Below are 18,308 nucleotides of genomic sequence, written 5' to 3'. Positions count from 1 at the left end.
ACTTTGTTGTACTCACTGTTATGTTTTTGAGGCTTAGCCATGGAGACCCGCATAGCTTTCTGTTACTCTATTCGATGGCCATGCATATTCCATTAAGTGTATTTACTGCAGTGTGTTCATTCTGTAACTGAGGGCATCGGATCTCTTCCACTTGTGCAGCAATACAAATGTTGCAGCATGCACATCCTTGCATACATTTTCTCCACTGAGGAGCCATTGCTAGAAGTGAAGTCCCAGGTCATAGGGGAGTGGCATCCTCAGCTCGCCTGGGTGTGTCCAAGGAGCTCTCCAAAGGTTATATCAGTTACTCTCCTACAGACAATGAGGGAGTGTGAAACCCCCCCCCCCCGCAAAAAAAAAAAAAAAAACCCACCACACACTTTAAATTACTTCTTCAGATGGTAAAATTAACATACTATTTGAAAGGGGGGGAAAAGTGGGGATAGAGAAAAGCACAAAGAAGAAAATAAAGATCACTCAAAACTCACCATGCAGACATAACTAACCATTCTTGACGTTTTAGAATAAGTCCTCTCTTTTTTTCTTTGAATGCATTTACATATTTTAACATAATTGGCATCATACTGTACCTATTAAGTATGCTCACATTTTTTAATGAGTTTATATATTTACAGTTTTATAAAGGCATAAAAATTGCACTTAGTTATATGTCAAACACTCACTTTTATTGACAAGAATAACATCAAGTGAAATCAAGGTGATTGTACCAAATTCGGAATCTGTGTTGCTATCCTCACAGGGCGCCTGCTTTAAAATAAAAGCAAGCTTGCCCTCCTCCCACCAGCAGCTCCAGAACATCACAGTTACTACATTTTTACTTACCAGGTGACGTTTTTACATATTCCCATGATGCTTGGTTACTTTTTTACATGTGATAACTTTAATAGGACCAACAAATTATTTCTAGTATATGTTTTCGTATGCCTGAAAGTTCCCCGTTGGTGAGGACTCAACATCTGTGAACAAACTCAGTTTCTCCAAAGACTCCTCTCCATACTGCAAAGTGCTCAAAGCTGTGTGATTACCTTCCTTATGCCACCCCAGAGCCACAGGATGCAGGCACTCCTGTTTAACGCAGTTGCCCGTAGACCCCCTGAAGCCTTGCCTGTGGTTGCAGTTGGCCTCTCTGGCTGGTCCAAATGACACCTCTGCTTAAAGGAAGCTCACTCCGGCTGGGGTTGCCATGCAGGAGTCTAACTGCAAGCTAGCATTCTCCACGTGGCAGAGCCCAATGAACCAGGGACAAGTTAAAGTGATAAGAAGAGTTTGGAAGTATTATATATTTTCCATAAGAAGAGTTTGGGAGTATTATATATTTCAATTTTGTGCCTAATTGTTATTGTTGAGACGGGAACTCGGTTCTTGTCTTCTTGAGAGAAATATTTTAATCAAGAGACGAAGTGTAACAAAGTAAGAATTTAAGCAGCAAAAATATACTTAAGACAGTGAAACAAGGAAAGGCCTAGAAGTAACAGGAGAGCCTAGGCTGGGCAGCTTTTTCTCACTGAGAAGTCAGAGAAAAGGGGGCCTTGGAGACAGGTTTAGGGGGTTAGTTAGCTGCTCATTTAGCTGCTCATTGCTCCCCTGGTTGCTCGTCTTGTGGGGTCCCTTAGAAGGAAGAAGGGGGGAAGGAATGGTATAGGCCTGTTCCCCCAGGGTGGGGGAGGGGAGAGAGTGAGAACTGAGTCCTTCATCCTGAGCTTATCTCTCCCTTGCAGGTGGAAATCTTAGGGGAGGTCACAGGGGAGGGTCTTAAAAGAATATTCATCAGCTTTCCAGGTGTGCTCTTTCAGGGTCCTGGCCCCCACTGATGAGCTGTTACCAGGGCAGGGGGTCATCTGTTAATGTACCTGGTCCTGAGGCAGTTACGGTATTACTTGTCTGGTTCTGCTGTTTTTCTGGTCCTGGAGCTGAAATACAACTGAGACCTAGAGGTTATATTTAGGAAGGAACAGGTCAGGGGGTCTGAACCACATGACTAGTGATATGAAAGATTAGGGGGTCCAAACTGTGATATGCTAGGTGAGGAAAGGTTACCCTGGGTGTGAGGTTCTTGTTTGCCCAGTTTTGCCCCTTGCTAGGCCTCTGGGGCTTTCTGCCCTGGTGAATTGCTATACCTGGCCCATCATCCTTGCTCTGGTCATGACAGTCTAATTGCTACAATATGATTATCTGAAAGAACCCAAAATCTGCTACAAAGGGGCTAGTATTAATTAATTAATAATTCAATATTTTGTTGCCCCTATATACTGAATGTTCAAAAAGTAAATAGATAATTTTGGAAACAGAAAATATGGTTGAGTTTGAACAGTTTGGGCACACTTCATTCATCAATTCAAGATTGGCATACCTTTTTTCTATAGGATTGCCATAAAAAAGCAGGTTGCCCAGTTACATTTGAATTTCAAATAAGCCACAAACAATTTTTTTTTGAATAAGTATATCCCATGCAATATTTGAGGCACATTCACACTAAAAATTTTGGAAAAATTAACGGAAAACTGGGAAAGAATAGTGTGTCGGGATGGAGAATAATGAAAGGAGAGAGTCTGGGATCTTCAATAGGATCTTCAGGGAAGACTTCTTACAGGAAGTATTTGTTACCACTTCAAGGTTTGTGTGCCTGACACTTCACAGGCCAATATTCAACACGTCAGAGTTTGGAGTAAGAAAAATTTTGATTGAGAAGGCCCAACTCAAAAAGATGGGGGTGCCTTACAATTTTCACAAATCCATCTTAAGAGGGCCCAGAATTCAGGCTTCTTTTATGTCAAGGGAAGGGAGGAGGCCAGGGACAAAAGGTGTGTAACATGTAGGCACCAGCAGATCTAAGGAAGAGTGCAAACTCTCTAAATCTCTTTGTTCCCAGTCAGTTGACCCCCCACTGATTTGAGTCAGGTCTGGAGACATCTGTAAATCTTTGATAAATAGTCATTATTTTGTATATTTTCCCCTAATTCTTTGGGAAAGGCACCTTTTGGCAAGAGGCCGTTCTTGTGAAAACTTAAGCCTCAAGCAGAATTCCTCTAGTTAATTAGTATATCTACAGCAGGAGCTATTAGCCTAACAGCCCTGGAAGAAATGCAGGTTAGAATTAAGATAGAGTCAGAGAAAGCAAACTTTTCACTGTTATAATTATGAAGCAGCAACCTGAAGTGAAGAGTTTTCAAGAGGAGGAGGCTTGTACAAAGGCCCTGGAGCAGTAAAGGACTCAATGTTCAGGCTAGTCAGTTGATGTGAGCTATAGTAGGAGAGGAAGTGGGAGAGAGGTTAAAACCAGGCCCTCTGTCTTAAAGGCCAAGGGTAGTGAGCATGGTGCCCTTCTGTGGGCAACAGGCATCCAAAAACACTACTTTTGTCGTTGAATGGAGAATTGAGGTCTTAGGTATCAAAATGTTGAACTATATTAAAACTGAGGATCCCTTCTGAATTAAGGGTATACAAGTTTCAGAACATGACACCTTTATTTTCCAAATTGCCACAGCAACATTTTTACTTTTGGTGCTCTTTAGAATCGCTTAGGGAGCTTTCTAAAAAACTCAAGGCCCAGGCATCCCCCTGATTCAATTAAATCAGCATCTCTGGGTCTGAGACCCCAGCCAGGCACCAGTGTTTTTCAAAATCTCCCCTGGTCTATCCAGTCACCTGTGGAGCTTGGTAAAATGCAGACTGATTCAGAAGGTCTAGACCAAGGCCCGGGATTCTGCATTTCTCACAAGCCCCCACAAGCTGCTGCTGCTGCTGTCCACCCAGCACACTTCAAGCAGCGTGGGGCCACTCCCTCTTTAGCAGTCCTTGTGCATACACCTGCTTTCTCTCTCCTGCTCCTCTTCATTGTGCTCCCAGCAGTCATCCTTCAAAGTTTTATTACCTGCCATTGGGTCTGCAAAGCAAAGGAGCATGCTAATGACCCCAGTGTGGTTTCCCATTTTAAAAAGCGCTTTCTAAAGCTTTGGGATTTGCATTCCACAACAAGGTCTGCAGTTCCTCTCCAAAGGCAGGTTAATCTTATTAAGAGATGATCTGCGGGATCCTCAGTCACAAGGACTCCGTGTAGCCAGCCTCTTTGTTCTCTGAAGTCTCCATTCTCCATCGCCTCTCTGCACTTGTTTGTCTCACAACAGTCACGCACGGCGGGTCCATTTGTCTTGCCTTATCACTCCAGTACTACTGCCGATCACTCGTTCCGCTGTGTGCTACAGCTCCTCGGCTGACAAGATAATTACACTCCGGGCAGACTGGGAGAAAGACAGGTAGCGCTCCAAAGTTCCGAAGCCGACTACTAGTCATTGCTGGTGCAGACTTCAACATCAAGCACCTGATCTAATTAGCACCCTCCCATCCTGCCTGCCTGCCTGTGGAATGCTGACAATTGAAAGCCTGAAGGCAAAGCAAATATCAGGCAACCCAGAGACAGACATTCACGCTCCCTCGTGCCAGAAACAATTACACATTCTTTCAGGAATCCTGGGTGTCCTAGTAACACAGTCCAACCTGGGGGTTAACTTTTGCATAATACTGGGAGCCCTGCATTTACCGGTAATGAACGTGAGAACCAGCCGAATGAAACCTCACAGGGATGAAAGACCTCACGGGAAGAAAGCCTTCCGACTGCCTTCAGAAGAAGGGCTTATTCCAGCACGCGCAGCCTCTGGAACAAGCACACTGCTTGACAAAAGCAAGGCGTCACCAGCAAAGAGCTATTTTCCTTTGACCAGATAAATAGCACAATACAGTCCCCGAGGGAAAAAAAAAAATTGACCTCTATGGTTTCACTACTTCCTACATTTCTTTCAAGAGGTAGCCTTTCAGCTTGAAAGTGATGACAGCCTCAACCCTTTTTCCTCCTTTCTTTTTGCTTTGGGTGCACAAGTGTTCTATAATCTCTAAGGCCCTGCAGATAACTACAAAGCATCGTTACTGTGTCTTTCTAAGGAGACTCACCCTCGATGGCTGTTGGCATTTGCGCCAGTTCCTGGCAGGGCCTGGCGGAGCAGGGTGAGCTCTGGCTTTGCAGTGGAGACCCGTTCGGACCACTTATTAGCTCCGTGACTGGGCAAGGTTCTCACTTCTCAGCTCAAGCTACGGGTTTAAAGGTTAAAAAAGTCAAAAGAACCGAGCAGAATGTCAGGGGTTGAATTGTGTTCAACCCCTGAAGCTATGTGAAAGTCCTAATGCCTAGTAAGTTCCTCAGACTGTGACCTTCTGTGGAAATAGAGCCTTTTGGATGTAACTAGTTAAGATGAGGTCATACTTGAGCATGGTGGACCCTTAGTCCAGCACGACTGGAGAGTACTTAGAAGAAGAGAAGAGACACGGAGACAGAGACACAGGAGGGAGAACGCCATGCGGCTGTGGAGGCCGAGGAGCGTGATGCACATCAAGCCAAGGATTGCCGGCGACCACCAGAAGTGAGGACGAGAAGGGGCAGACTCTCCCCTTCAGGCTTCAGAGGGAACAGGGCCCTGCCGACCCCTTACTCTCCGTCTTCTGGCCACAGAACTGTGAGACAGTAATTTCTGTGGTTTCAAGCCACCCAGTTTGTGGTGCTTAGTTACAGCGGCCCTCGGAAACGAATACATCAGTTAACGTAGGCTTCCTCATGAACCTCTCTCAGGCTCACGGAGGACATCTCCAGACCACAACAGCCGTTGCCCGTGTTGGGTATGTCCCATCAGCGTCCTGGTTAAGAGACCTGGCTCTAGGGCAGGGCAGGTGCGTCCAGCTCTGCTACTTCCTGGCTGGATGACCACGGGCAAGTTCACTAAAGTCCTTGGGCCTCAAAATAGGGGAGCTGCTCTGAAGGATGAAGGAGATGACACTGCTAATTGCGAGTGTTAGCTCCAGGGATTCTTTCCCAGACGGTGGTAAGAGGACCGTTATGGGCACCTGTAGCCCTGTCTGCGGCGTGGGCTCATTGCACCGGAACAGCGAGCTATGTAGAACCGGGGAGGTAAAGAGCAATGCGGTCCTTTCCCCGGCATTCCCGCTACTTCCCCAGGCTGTGCGTGAGTCCCCATGACAACATACCCTCTAGGAGCTTGGGTTTCGGGAGATGTGCCCAAAGGCAGGAGGTGCTTGGGGATGCCAGGAGGCTTGTGAGGACCTCTGCATCCTGTTGTAAGGCCCCCTAAGTTACTAACTGCAGCTCATGTGGGACCAGTTCCCAAACACAGCCAGGCCTGAAACCTGAAGATGAGAGTTAACCCACCAGGAAGTGCCAGCAACGCGGGAAGGAAGGTCACGGTCAGGAGCTATGCCTCTTATGGGCCAGAGCACCAACATAGCACCAAAAGTAGCCAGGGTTTGCCAAGGTCCTCAGTCTGAGTCTTTTTAAAGAGAAGGCCAAGCAACAGCCTGACCGCAGCTAGCAGGGGCAGCAGGTATGTCAGCATGGCTCTCTGCCCTCAGCCAAGCAGGCGCACACACCTGACAGCTGGTTCTGGCACTGAACTTGAGCCTCTGAGAGTCTGCAGGTGTGAATTCAGTCGCTTTCTTCTGTATCCTTTCATGCCTGTCCGCTAAATGAACCCCTGTCTATTTCTCACCCTGTATCTTTGACAGGAGACTTTTGGACTCCAAAAATATACAAATAAATAGGGCTTGATGAAAAAAAGTTAAGAAAACTAAAGCAATCATCAGAAGACAACCTTGCAAACATGGATGAGAAAAGCAACCTCAGGAACTCCTGGGTGGCATGGTGGGAAGGAGGGGAGAAAGTCCATAATTAGGATAATCCATGGGCAGATAACAGGGAATTCAAGCCCAAGCATAGGAGTTTGCATTTCTCATCAGCTCATGTAACATCGTGTTTTCAGAGCTCACCATTTTTAATATCCAACAGTCATCTTTTATAGTTATAGTGCTATAATTTATCACATCCAGGCATGCAAAAGCATCCTTTTTCTACCATTAAACATGTTTAATCAGGACAATTTATAATAGCACATTAGGGATTTAATGAAAGAAAGGCATTTGACACATGATATTTATAGTAATCATAACACTACAAGATTTAAAGTATAATTTTTTACAGCGTTAGATCAGGACGCCAAATTGTCCATGCTTCTAGTTAGTTATTTGCAAGGCTTTTGGGGGGGGGGGGGGAATCAGCGTCCAGGCGTTAATTAATAGTTTCCCTCTCCACAATGGTCAGTGCTGTCACTGGGTCCCGCTGCTGGTGGCCAACGGCTTTCTGCCCTGGCTCCAGTGGCAATCAGCAAACACGATTCATGCTAAACCACTTGTCCTAATAGCCAAATGCCACATGCCATACCACACGTAGGAACATAATTGTGCTTTAGGAAGTACATGGATTTGGCTTTGTTAACCAAGAATTAGCCCCAAAACTGGAGGCCACTTGAATTAGTGCTTATGGAGAATACCCTTTAGACCTCAGCCTCGGGGATAGCTGGACATTTTTTCAAGGGAAGCAATTTTATGCAACGCTAAGAGCCTTGACATTCTTTTTCAAAAGGATCTAAACCTTTCCTTGTCAAGCTCTAAAGATTCCATCTGCCTTCTCTTCTGGGACTAGTCAAATTTATACACATTCCAGCTCCACTTGAGTGAAACTCAAGTTCCTACTTGGGTATTCTCCGTTAACCACAGGCCTCACGCTTCACGGCCCTTTTGACGTGTTTATTTGAAAAGGCAAGTTGATAAACCGGTGCCTTCCCTGTATTTGACAAGTTCTACCTGACTCAGGGAAACAGAGGGGGGCCCACCTTCACCGGGGGGCAGGGATGTGGCCACAGAGAGATGGGAAGAGCGTTACCTGGATTACTGCCCACGGCCCTTCAATAATAAAGCACAGGGTCCAGGCAGAGAGGGACAACAGACACTTTCAAAGGTACAGATTTACATCAAATGCAAACTGAAACACAACCATGAACACTGAAATAAGAGGAACAAAACACACAAATTAAAAACAAAGTCCCCCCCCCCCCTGCCTTTTAATACAAGAGGCGTAGAAAGCTTGGACTTAACCCAGGTGCCCACCTCTGGCAAGTGGGTGGGACCTCATAGACCATGTCACCCTGGCTTCATTTGTTCCTCTCCTTGTCCTCCTTGTCCTCATTTAGTTATTTACCATCACAATGATGAATGATAATGATTAGTTGTAAGTTTGCTTTGGGTATTTCCTAAGCTACTTAAATCTTCTGTGGAATAAGAATAGGATATTATGTTTGAACTACAGGAGATGCCCTAAATCCTTCACTCAAAGCTTCCTTCTCTTTTCTATGTACAATTTTAATAAATTCAGCCATCTGATTTCACAGCACACAGCAACTTAGAAGACCGCAGCTGACAAAAAGAGTGATTGTCTCTTCTTGATGTCTCACAGCATAGTAAGCCGACCTAATAGATGTTGTCGATGCCACAGCAAATGAGTAAATTGGGAGGCAAGTGATATCTTACAGCTTAACAAGAAGAAGGAAACTATTTAAAAACAAATGAAAGAAGCAAAAGCATAGCAGTTGGGGCCCACCTGGTATGGGTGTGATCTATCATGGACTTTAGAAGCCTTTGATGATTACAGAGCTATAGGTATTATTGATAAGCAGGACTCTCTTCAAGAAAAAGAACATCAAAGTATGCTTTAGAGCCTTTATTTAAGAAAACAGAGGCGTGTGCAGTACACTTTAGACAACTTTTGGTTTGAAAATAGTTTTAAACATAAAATTTAAGAGAGGGGTAGTTATCAGCTGTCTGGAAAATTCCCTTCTTTGCAATGCCTCATTCCCTGGCCATGTTCAATACCTGGAGTGTTGAAGAAATGGGTGAGTCCTACTCAGGTGGGAACCACATCTCAGGAGAAGCAATGTAGGTGGGGATGCAGTGGTGTAGAGGGAGGCTCCGATGCACTCAATACCACTGGGAAGGGAGGAGGTGACAACCAGCAGCCAATAATTCACGCCTTTTCTCCACCAAGCGATTGGCAAACACCCCTGGACTGAATGACTAATAAAGTGACCTGATGGCGGTCAAGGGCCCGTGTATACCAAATCTTGGTTTCTGCGCCGTTACAAAAAAAGAGAAGGTAGTTCCTGACAGTACATTCAGAATTTTTTGGACAAAGACGCCCCCTGAGTGGAGGATGTTATTATTACCTAAGACTTGACTCCTGTCGTGATCTAGATCACAGCCCTATCGAAGGCAGTCACTGACCCTAGATTTCCCAGCGGGGACACGGGCCGGGCCCTTTCCCCCTTGCGCGAAGGCTGCAGCGGGAGGCAGGGCTCCAGTCTCAGGAGCAACGTCTGTTTATTTTCAGGAGCCTGTTGCCCCAGCCGGTTAACTAAAAGTGATCTCAGCCAGCAGGCGGAGCCCCACACTTGACATTTCTCAATTAAAGTGAGCAAAGATTGACTTCTTCTTTTTGTTTACAGAATTATGCAAAACTCATTCCTGGAGCTACAGTAGGGCTACTTCAGAAAGACTCTGGGAACATTCTCCAGCTGATCATCTCCGCCTATGAAGTATGGTACTTTACAGTTGGCTTCTCTTTTTTTTTTTTTTGGGGGGGGGGGGGGGGGGCGGTACTTGTCTGGTATTCAAAAACTGAGATGTGTTTTAGGCAGTTAACTACACTTCTATTTGTTGGTAGAGAGAATGCTTACCCAGAGAAAAATCTCCTTGCATGAATGCAGCCAAAATACACATTTTGTTCATTCTACTTGCAGATATTCTTCCTGAGAGGTGAGGCTGAAAGTAGAAAAAAATCATACACCTAATTACAAAGTTGAGGTTGTTTTTATAATAATAAGCAACAACAAATTTTTAATTCTACTGAAAAGGACCCATGAGTCATACAATTAAGCTCCCCTCTTCTCTGTGTGGGAAAAGAGAGAGAGAGAGAGAGAGAGAGGAGAGAGAGAGAGAGAGAAACAACTTGAAATTGCCAGCTCCACAGGCTTAGTGAGATTACATCATAACTCAAAAAACACACAAAGCACACCAGGAACAATGCCACTTTGTGGATTCTCCGCTTTGGGGAACCAGAGGAATTTTCTGTTGGTTTTATAGTTTTTCATATATATACTTTTTTGCCTTGACTTTGTTAATTAGTACCTGAGAACAGAATTCCTTCCTTAAAGTAGGATATATACCTACAGAGTTGCTATGTTCTCTTCCCTTGTTCCCATTTCATAACTCAATTCATCAGTAGTAGATGGCCAATTGTCAACTCTTTTTTATTTTGGTTACTAAATATTATCCCCCTTTCTTGCCTTTACTTACAAAGAAAACACACACACACACAAACACAGAGAGACACACACATGCACACACACAAACACAATGATAAAGCTCTAAATTAGGACAGGAATGAAACAGAAAAATTTTAGAAAGCACTAAAGCTCTAATATTTGCTCTAGACAGCAATTACATAATACCTAATGAATAAAATTCTAATTTTCAATGTTTTAAAATTACATCTAAATTCCACATGCATTCTATGCCAATACTTAGTTATTCCCCAACTAAATGACATTTTGGAATCATCTGGGAAACCTTTTAAAAAAAACAGGTGTGTCCAGATGTCTCTCACAGACGTCTTAGAAGAATTTTAAGGGAAGAAATTTATATTTTGAAAAAAAAACCCCAATTATTTTGAGATTGCCCCGTCAATTTTGAAACTCACCTTAAGTGGGAAAAGCAAAGTATTCCTTCTCAAATATATTTTCTCAGAGAATTAAATACAGATATGTCCATTAAAATTATAGGATGGGTTTTTCCCCCCACGCTTATATTCTCAGAAACGTCAGTTTTCTTAGCTCCCATCAAAAATTTATTACCACATTAGCTCATGCTTGAAATTCTTCCAAACAGGAAAGCTTGTCAACAAAATACTAAAAAACCTGTCTTGCCTTTATGCAGTAATTAAGAGTTTTAATGTGTCCAATCAAATAAAATCACATAGCAATCCTTCACCGAATTAGAACACACATTTTTCTTTAACCCAGCATTCTCAAAAGTGCTATCTACTAGCATCTTCAAAGGAATTAAGCAAAACAGTGTCAAAAATATATCCCCCTCCTGTCTGACCAGTCTGGTCCATGTGTCTGCTCACTCTGTCAGAGGTTATGCCTCACTGTGGTCCCAAATCACTCACATCACTACAGGGGCGTTGAAATCACATTTAAAGTGAATCTCCTGTCCTTATTTTACTGTCTCAAAACTACAAAGTGTCTCTTCTTCTTACCCAAACAGTCTTGCTCTGGAGTTACATTGAAACTTCATGATTCCCTGGATGAAGTATGCAGCAGACCTTGGCACTAGTTCAAATTATTTTTCTGTTCTGGTATTTTTAAATGTATTCTAAAAGGACTTTAAAATGTGGGAATCCTTAGACTGGATTTCTTTCCAGTCTATAAAGAAAAGAGCAGGAATGAGGATATGTTGAGAGAAAACAGGAAATGCTTCTGCCTAACTTCTTAGTGGGGCAGCGGCAGACAGATCGTGTGTATAACTAGTGATTACAAACTTCAGCTCAATACTTTACGGTGCCATGTTGACATAAAAAAACCAAACACCTTAAATACCAGATGTGTGTTCATTTGACTATCATCCGCTAATTTCTTTCCTTCCCTAACCACATAGTAAAAGCTGCTGAAATACTAATGCTGTCAAGGCAAGTTCCTCTCCTGGCATTTAAACTCCAGCAGGGAAGTGACTTGCTTTGTTTTCTTTTGCCTGGTTCATAGTAGACACTCAACAATGGAATGGAGAATATGATAGAATATATAAATAAACACGGATGTCCTTTCTTTTGGAAATTCACATTAAAATATTCCTGGTGAAATTTGCGACGTGATATTTCAATCATATAATGGTGAGAATCCTTCATTTGGGGCAGATTATGTCACCCACTACTCCTCGTTGCTGTCATCTACAGACTTTAAGGTCACATCCCTCATTTCTCATTTAGTGCTTGACTTACTGGGCCACTCCCTCTCTTTGGCACTACTCCTGTCTATTTTTTTTTAATTTTATTTATTGATTTGAGAGAGAGAGAAAGAGAGAGAGAAACATCAGCATGTTGTTTCACCCATTTATGTAGTCATTGGCTAACCCCTGTATGTGCCCCAACTGGGGATCGAACCCACAACCCTGGTGCATTGGGACGATGCTCCAACCACCTGAGCTACCCAGCCAAGGCACCCCTGTCTTAATTCTTGATGATGATGATGATGATGATGATGTGTGTGTGTGTGTGTGTGTGTGTGTGTGTGTGTGTGTGTGTGTAAATCTTTCCCATATCTGGCCTCTGTTTCTTAAACTCTGTTCCAATAATTATCTTGTCCCCTTACCACTTAATTACTTTCTCATGCCTTTACTTTTTGTCCTACCTTAAATCTTATCATTGCCAATTAAATCTCAACTGCATGCAACCCATCCCTGACTACCACTTCTTATCTTTTCAACTCACACCTGCTAGTTCCCTTAATATTTCTTTCAACCCATCAGAATCTTTAATTAATTGACCCCTTACCCTCTCTTTACAGTTCCTCATCTCCTTGATGTTCTCTCTGGCCAGGAACCCCAGCTTAAATTCAATCATTATGTTCACTCTTTAGACACACCTTCAACCCCTGTGCTCATTATTGCTTCTTTGAGGTTGCTTGGCCAAACATGGTCCTGATTAAATACAACTCACCACTCTCGGCTGTCACTGACGGCTGAATAGGAATGCAAAAAACATAACAATCATCCTAACCAGTCTCATTTTAAACTTGGGTTTATGGGTGGACCTCAAGCAGGTCCCAGCAACCAGGCTGTATTTCTGTAGTATATATCCAAGTAGAGATGTCTAAGAAGTCAGTTGATATGTTAGTTGACAATTCAGGAGACTGAACTCTCCCAAACATACTTCACTGATAGTTTTCTCCTTCTAAATTGATGGTAATTCCATCCTTCCACTTGCTAGAACCAAAAAGTTTGAAATGATCCCTGATCCCCTCTTTCTCTGACACACCAATTTCATCCACCAGGAAATCTTGTTAGCTCTATCCTCAAAATGATTTAGAACTTGATTCAGTCACTGCCTCCTCTACCCTTATCCTGGTCAGAGCCACCATCTTCTTCTTTCACCAGAATTATTACAAAATCTCCTAATTGCTACCTCCCATTTTCACCTTTTGTTTCCTACATTCTGTTTTCAACAAAACAGCTAGAATATTCTTTTCAAATTATAAAGTCAGATCATATCACTCTTCTGTACATAACCCTGTTTTCTCATTTTACGTAGAAAGAAAAACTAAATTCTTTCTGACAGCCTCCCAGGACCCTATCAGATCTGTTTCTGTCCACCCCATTACCTCTCTGACTTCACCTCCTGTTACTCTCCTCCAACACTCTCCAAACCCAGTTCTCCTTGTTGTTCTGTTCCCAGTGCAAATCAGACATACTCATGTCTTAGGGTCTTTGCATGGACTGTACCCTCTTCCTGGAACACTCTTTTGACAGTATCTGAATGGCTAATTTCTCCTCACTTCCTCGAAATTCTTAGCAAATCCTGACCACTTTTTAAAAATTGCAGCCTACAACCCTACACACACTCTCTTAATCTTCATTATCCCATTCTAACTTTTTTGCATAGCATTTATCACCTTCTAGAGTGCTATATAATTTTCTTATTTATTATGGCTTTTTTTTTTCTTTTCTGTCTTCCCATACTGGGATAGAAACTATTTCAGTGGGTTTTGTTTTCCAAGCACCTAAATCAGTGTTTGGTACATAGTGGACACTCCATAAATATTTTCTGAATGAATAAACATAAACTATAACTAGTTGAAATGAAACAGATTTAAAGAGTATATTTTAATGCTAATTTGGTAGAATTTAAAATCTGAAGACATGATGGAAATAATCTCTAGGATGAGAAATAACACTTTAATATTTGTGTATATTCTGAAAAGTTAGCCTATGTCTACTGAAGGAGTGACAATATGAGGAAAATAAAAAGTCAGGAAAGACAAGTGACTTAGAATTTATAGTCAGCAACTTAGAATTTGGAGGAAGACAAGGTAATATTACTATGCAGGTGGCAAAATTGTACTTGAGGAAAATTTGAAGCTGAATACGCTTTTGAAATCTGAACAATGAAGTGGGTATAAGAATTCAAATCCTTTTAGATGAACACAAATATAACTTAATTCATAGTATTTTATAATTTATTTATATTGTTTTATTTTTAATAATTGGGATTTGTCTCTCAAATGCAGACTTTTTTAAAATTAAAAATGTTTTTTCAACTACAGTTGACATTCAATATTATATGAATTCCAGGTGTATAGCATAGTGGTTAGACATTTATATAACTTATGAGTTATTCCCCTGATAAGTCTACTACCCACCTGACACCATACATAGTTATTGAAATATTATTGATTATATTCCCAATGTTGCACTTTATATTACCATGACTATTTTGTAACTGCTAGTTCGTACTGCTTGATCCCTTCAACTTTTTCACCAAACCCCACACCCTCCTTCCATCTGGGGACCATCAGTGAGTTCTCTGTATCTATGAGTCTCCTTCTGTTTTGTTTGTTCATTTATTTTGTCTTTTTTAGATTCCACATGTAAGTGAAATCATATGGTATTTGTCTTTCTCTGTCTGACTTATTTCACTGAGCATAATATTCTCTAGGTCCATCCATGTAGTTGCAAATGGTAAGATTTCATTCTTTCAAGTAATAGCTCATTGTATATATGCACCACTTTATCCATTCATGTATTGACAGACCCTTAGTGCTTCCATATCTTGGCTATTATAAATATTGCTGCAATGAATTAGTGTTTCCAATTTCTTCAGATAAATACTCAGAAGTGGACTTTCTGGGTTATAGGTAGTTCTGTTTTTAATTATTTGAGGAACCTCTATACTGATTTCCATAGTGGCTGCACCAATTTGCAATCCCATCAACAATGCACAAGGGTTCCCTTTTTTTCACATCCTTTTTCCACAACACTTGTTTGTTGACTTATTGGTGATAACCATTCTGACAAGTGGTAGGTGATATCACATAGGTGTTTTAATTTGCATTTCTATGTTGAGGATCATTTTATATGTCTATTGACCCTCTGTGTGTCCTCTTTAGAGAAGTATCTACTCAGGTACTCTGCTCATTTTCTAATTGAATTGTTTGGAGGTGGGTTTTTTTTGAAGGGGTGGGGGTATTAAATTGTATAAGTTCTTTATATACTTTGGATATTAACTCTTTATCAGTTGTATCATTGGCAAATATCTTCTTTCATTTGGAAAGCTGTCTTCTCTCATTTGGAAGGCTCTCTCTTGTTTTGTTGCAGTGCAAACACTTTTTAGTTTGTTGTAGTCCTATTTCTTTATTTTTTCTTTTGTTTCCCTTGCCCAAGGAATTATATCCAAAAAATATTACTAAGAGCAATGTCAACAAACTTTTATTTTGTAAGAGAAAGAGGAACAGATAAAGTCTGAATAGTAACACCAACTTTCCCCAAACCAAAAGGTCTCCCTCTGCCTTTTTTGACATTTTTCCTCCTGAAAACCTTGCCTTTATCTCCCCATCTGGTATAACCTATATGCTTCATATCTAATCTTCCTCTCTTAAATCTATGTCATCACAATACCAACCAGCCCAGTTCCTAACCCTCATGCCTCAGGCCAGGATGAATGCAACAACGTTCCAGCTTTCTAGACTCAAGGGTTCCAATCCCCTCCACTGGTCTGTTATGCACAAGCCTTCAGGGCAACTCCCTTGCAGCTATCTTTTCGGTAGATTGTGCCCTTGCTTAACAGCTGCCAGTAATTCTTACTATGGGTCTAAAGTCATCTCTCCAAACTGCAAGGCTCTTTGTTGTCTGGTATCTCGCAGAACAGTTGGAGTGTTGGCTTGGCCTGAGCCCCCTTGTCTTCATTCTGTCCCATTCCTGGCTTTGAACTTTTTCTTTTCTTTGTTTTTCTTATTTTTTATTCTCACCTGAGGATATATTTTTCAATTGATTTTTTAAGAGAGAGAGAGAGAGAGAGAAGAGAGAGAGAGAAGCATTGATGTGAGAGAGAAACATCAATCGGTTGCCTCCCATCCTCACCCCAAACCTGCAATCTCTTGGTGTACGAGACAAGATTCCAACCAACTGAGCCACCCAGCTAGGACTGAGCTTTCTCTTTTCTGATCCCCTAGGCTGAGACATCATTGTCAAGGATTAGTCTTCTAATACTTCAACCTTCACTGATCACCCTCCTCTGAACTGCCCCAAACTCTCATCTGTATTATACAATTTTTTAAGTTAATGCACAATGACTGACATTGTATGTTACCTGCTTCACTTGGTTCCATCTTGTTGTTTTCAGTAAGATGATAATCATCTTGAGGGCAGAAATCTATAGTTAGACTCATTCCCCCACCCTGACTCTACACTAAATGTAAAATAGGACTAGATAAATTCCAATATTGCTTTCAAGGCACAGTTTCTCCCACATATTAATATCTCTAAAATTGGGATGTGTTTTATAATTAACTAGAATTCGTGCACAGGTGGGGTCCCTCTGGATGGCCTGCAGGGATAGGGCCGAAAATCGCAGTTCAACACCACCTGCAGCTCCTACCTGCTGCTCCCACTCATCTCGGCCCCACTGTGCCTGCTGTGGGCTCGCACCCAATCATTCCTGATAGGAAGAGGCTCATGCTGCTGCAGCAGTGCTCACCAGCCATGAGCCCTGCGTCTGGCACCCTCCCAAGGGGAGTGGCCTGTGGAATCAGGCTGAAATCGGCTCTCCAACATCCCCCGAGGGGTCCCGGATTGCGAGAGGGCACAGGCCAGGCTGAGGGACCCCACCGATGCACGATTGGGCCGGGGAGAGACAGCAGGAGGGCTCCAGGACATGTCTGACCCATCTCGCTCAGTCCCTATCAGCCAGACCCCAGCAGCAAGCTAACCTACCAGTCGGAGCATCTTCCCCCTGGTGGTCAGTGCATGTCATAGCGACTGGTCAACCAGGTGACTGTCTGCCCCCTGGTGGTCAGTGCACATCATAGCGAGCAGTTGAGCAGTCTTAGCATATCATTAGCATATTACACTCTGGTTGTTTGGTTGTTCTGCTGTTCAGTCTATTTGCATATTACCATTTTATTATATAGGAATATTATGCTTTGATTGGTTGTTCAGTTGTTTTTCCATTTGGTCTATTTGCATATTACCCTTTTTTTATATAGGACTAGAGGCTTGGTGCACAAAATTCATGCACTGGGGGGTGTGTGGGGGGTGTCCCTCAGCCCAGCCCTGCACCCTCTCCAATCTGGGACCCATCAGGGGATATCTGACTGCCAGTTTAGGCCCAATCCCTAAACTGGCAGTCGGACATCCCTCTCATAATCCAGAACCACTGGCTCCTAACCACTCACCTGCCTGCCTACTTGATCACCCCTAACTGGCCTCTGCCTGCTGGCCTGATTGCCTCCTAACCACTCCCCTGCTGACCTAATTGCTGCCTAACTGCTCCCCTGCCAGCTTGATCACCCCCAACTGCCCTCCCTTGCCAGCCTGATCGCCCCCTAACTGCTTGCTCCCCTGCCTGCCTACTTGATCACCCCTAACTGCTTGCTCCCCTGCCAGACTCATCTCCCCTAACCGCTTTTGCCTCGGCCCCCGCCACCGTGGCTTTGTCCGGAAGGAAGTTGGATGTCTGGAAGATGTCCAGTCGACCCGGTCTAATTAGCATATTACCCTTTTATTAGTATAGTTGTGTCTTACAAATGCTGTCAGCTGGGCAGAAGTCACACTGTGCTTTTCATTTCCTGCACATGTGTGCACTTGGCCATAACTGTATATATTGTTATTCAATTTGTGAAGTGCATTCTTTGTACTATAAATATTGAGAATAATTGCCATTTAAAAACATCTTCAAAATTATACACTATGATTTGATATTAAAATGAAAAGTTATTATATATGCAGAAATGTACCAAAACAGAGCTTCAGGGTATAGAATTGATATTAAGGAAGCAAATATTCATTGTTGGAGGAATGATTGCAATTCTGTATTCTTTGCAAAGCAACAACCCGCTTCCTTATGGGACATGAAAAATGATGATACTTACAAGAAAAGGAAGCTATTGTTACATTTTGTTGCTGAGTACAAGTGAAAGAATTGCCTCTTATATGTCAAACAATGCAACTCAGGGCTGGAGAATTTGCCAGATCCCTCAGAATGGATAAAATAATTTTCAAAGCAATGATAGACTGATGGCATTGATTCATATGTTGTGCAGAATGATTCTGAGGTATTTTATCATAGTTCG

General features: G+C 42.5%; 1 protein-coding gene across 1 annotated transcript in view; it reads left to right on the top strand.

Moving 5' to 3' along the window:
- ITGB6 (integrin subunit beta 6) overlaps positions 1-18,308 on the top strand; it is a 72,934-nt gene that overhangs the window by 28,207 nt on the left and 26,419 nt on the right. The window contains exon 9 of the mRNA XM_008138645.3: positions 9,414-9,503. Coding sequence (XP_008136867.2) covers positions 9,414-9,503 — 90 coding nt within the window. The remainder of the gene's footprint in view (positions 1-9,413; positions 9,504-18,308) is intronic.

Source organism: Eptesicus fuscus, chromosome 11, assembly GCF_027574615.1.
Source record: "Eptesicus fuscus isolate TK198812 chromosome 11, DD_ASM_mEF_20220401, whole genome shotgun sequence".
Taxonomy (NCBI): domain Eukaryota; kingdom Metazoa; phylum Chordata; class Mammalia; order Chiroptera; family Vespertilionidae; genus Eptesicus; species Eptesicus fuscus.
The sequence above is the reverse complement of the archived record's forward strand: the minus strand, read 5'-3'. Positions and strand labels throughout refer to the sequence as shown.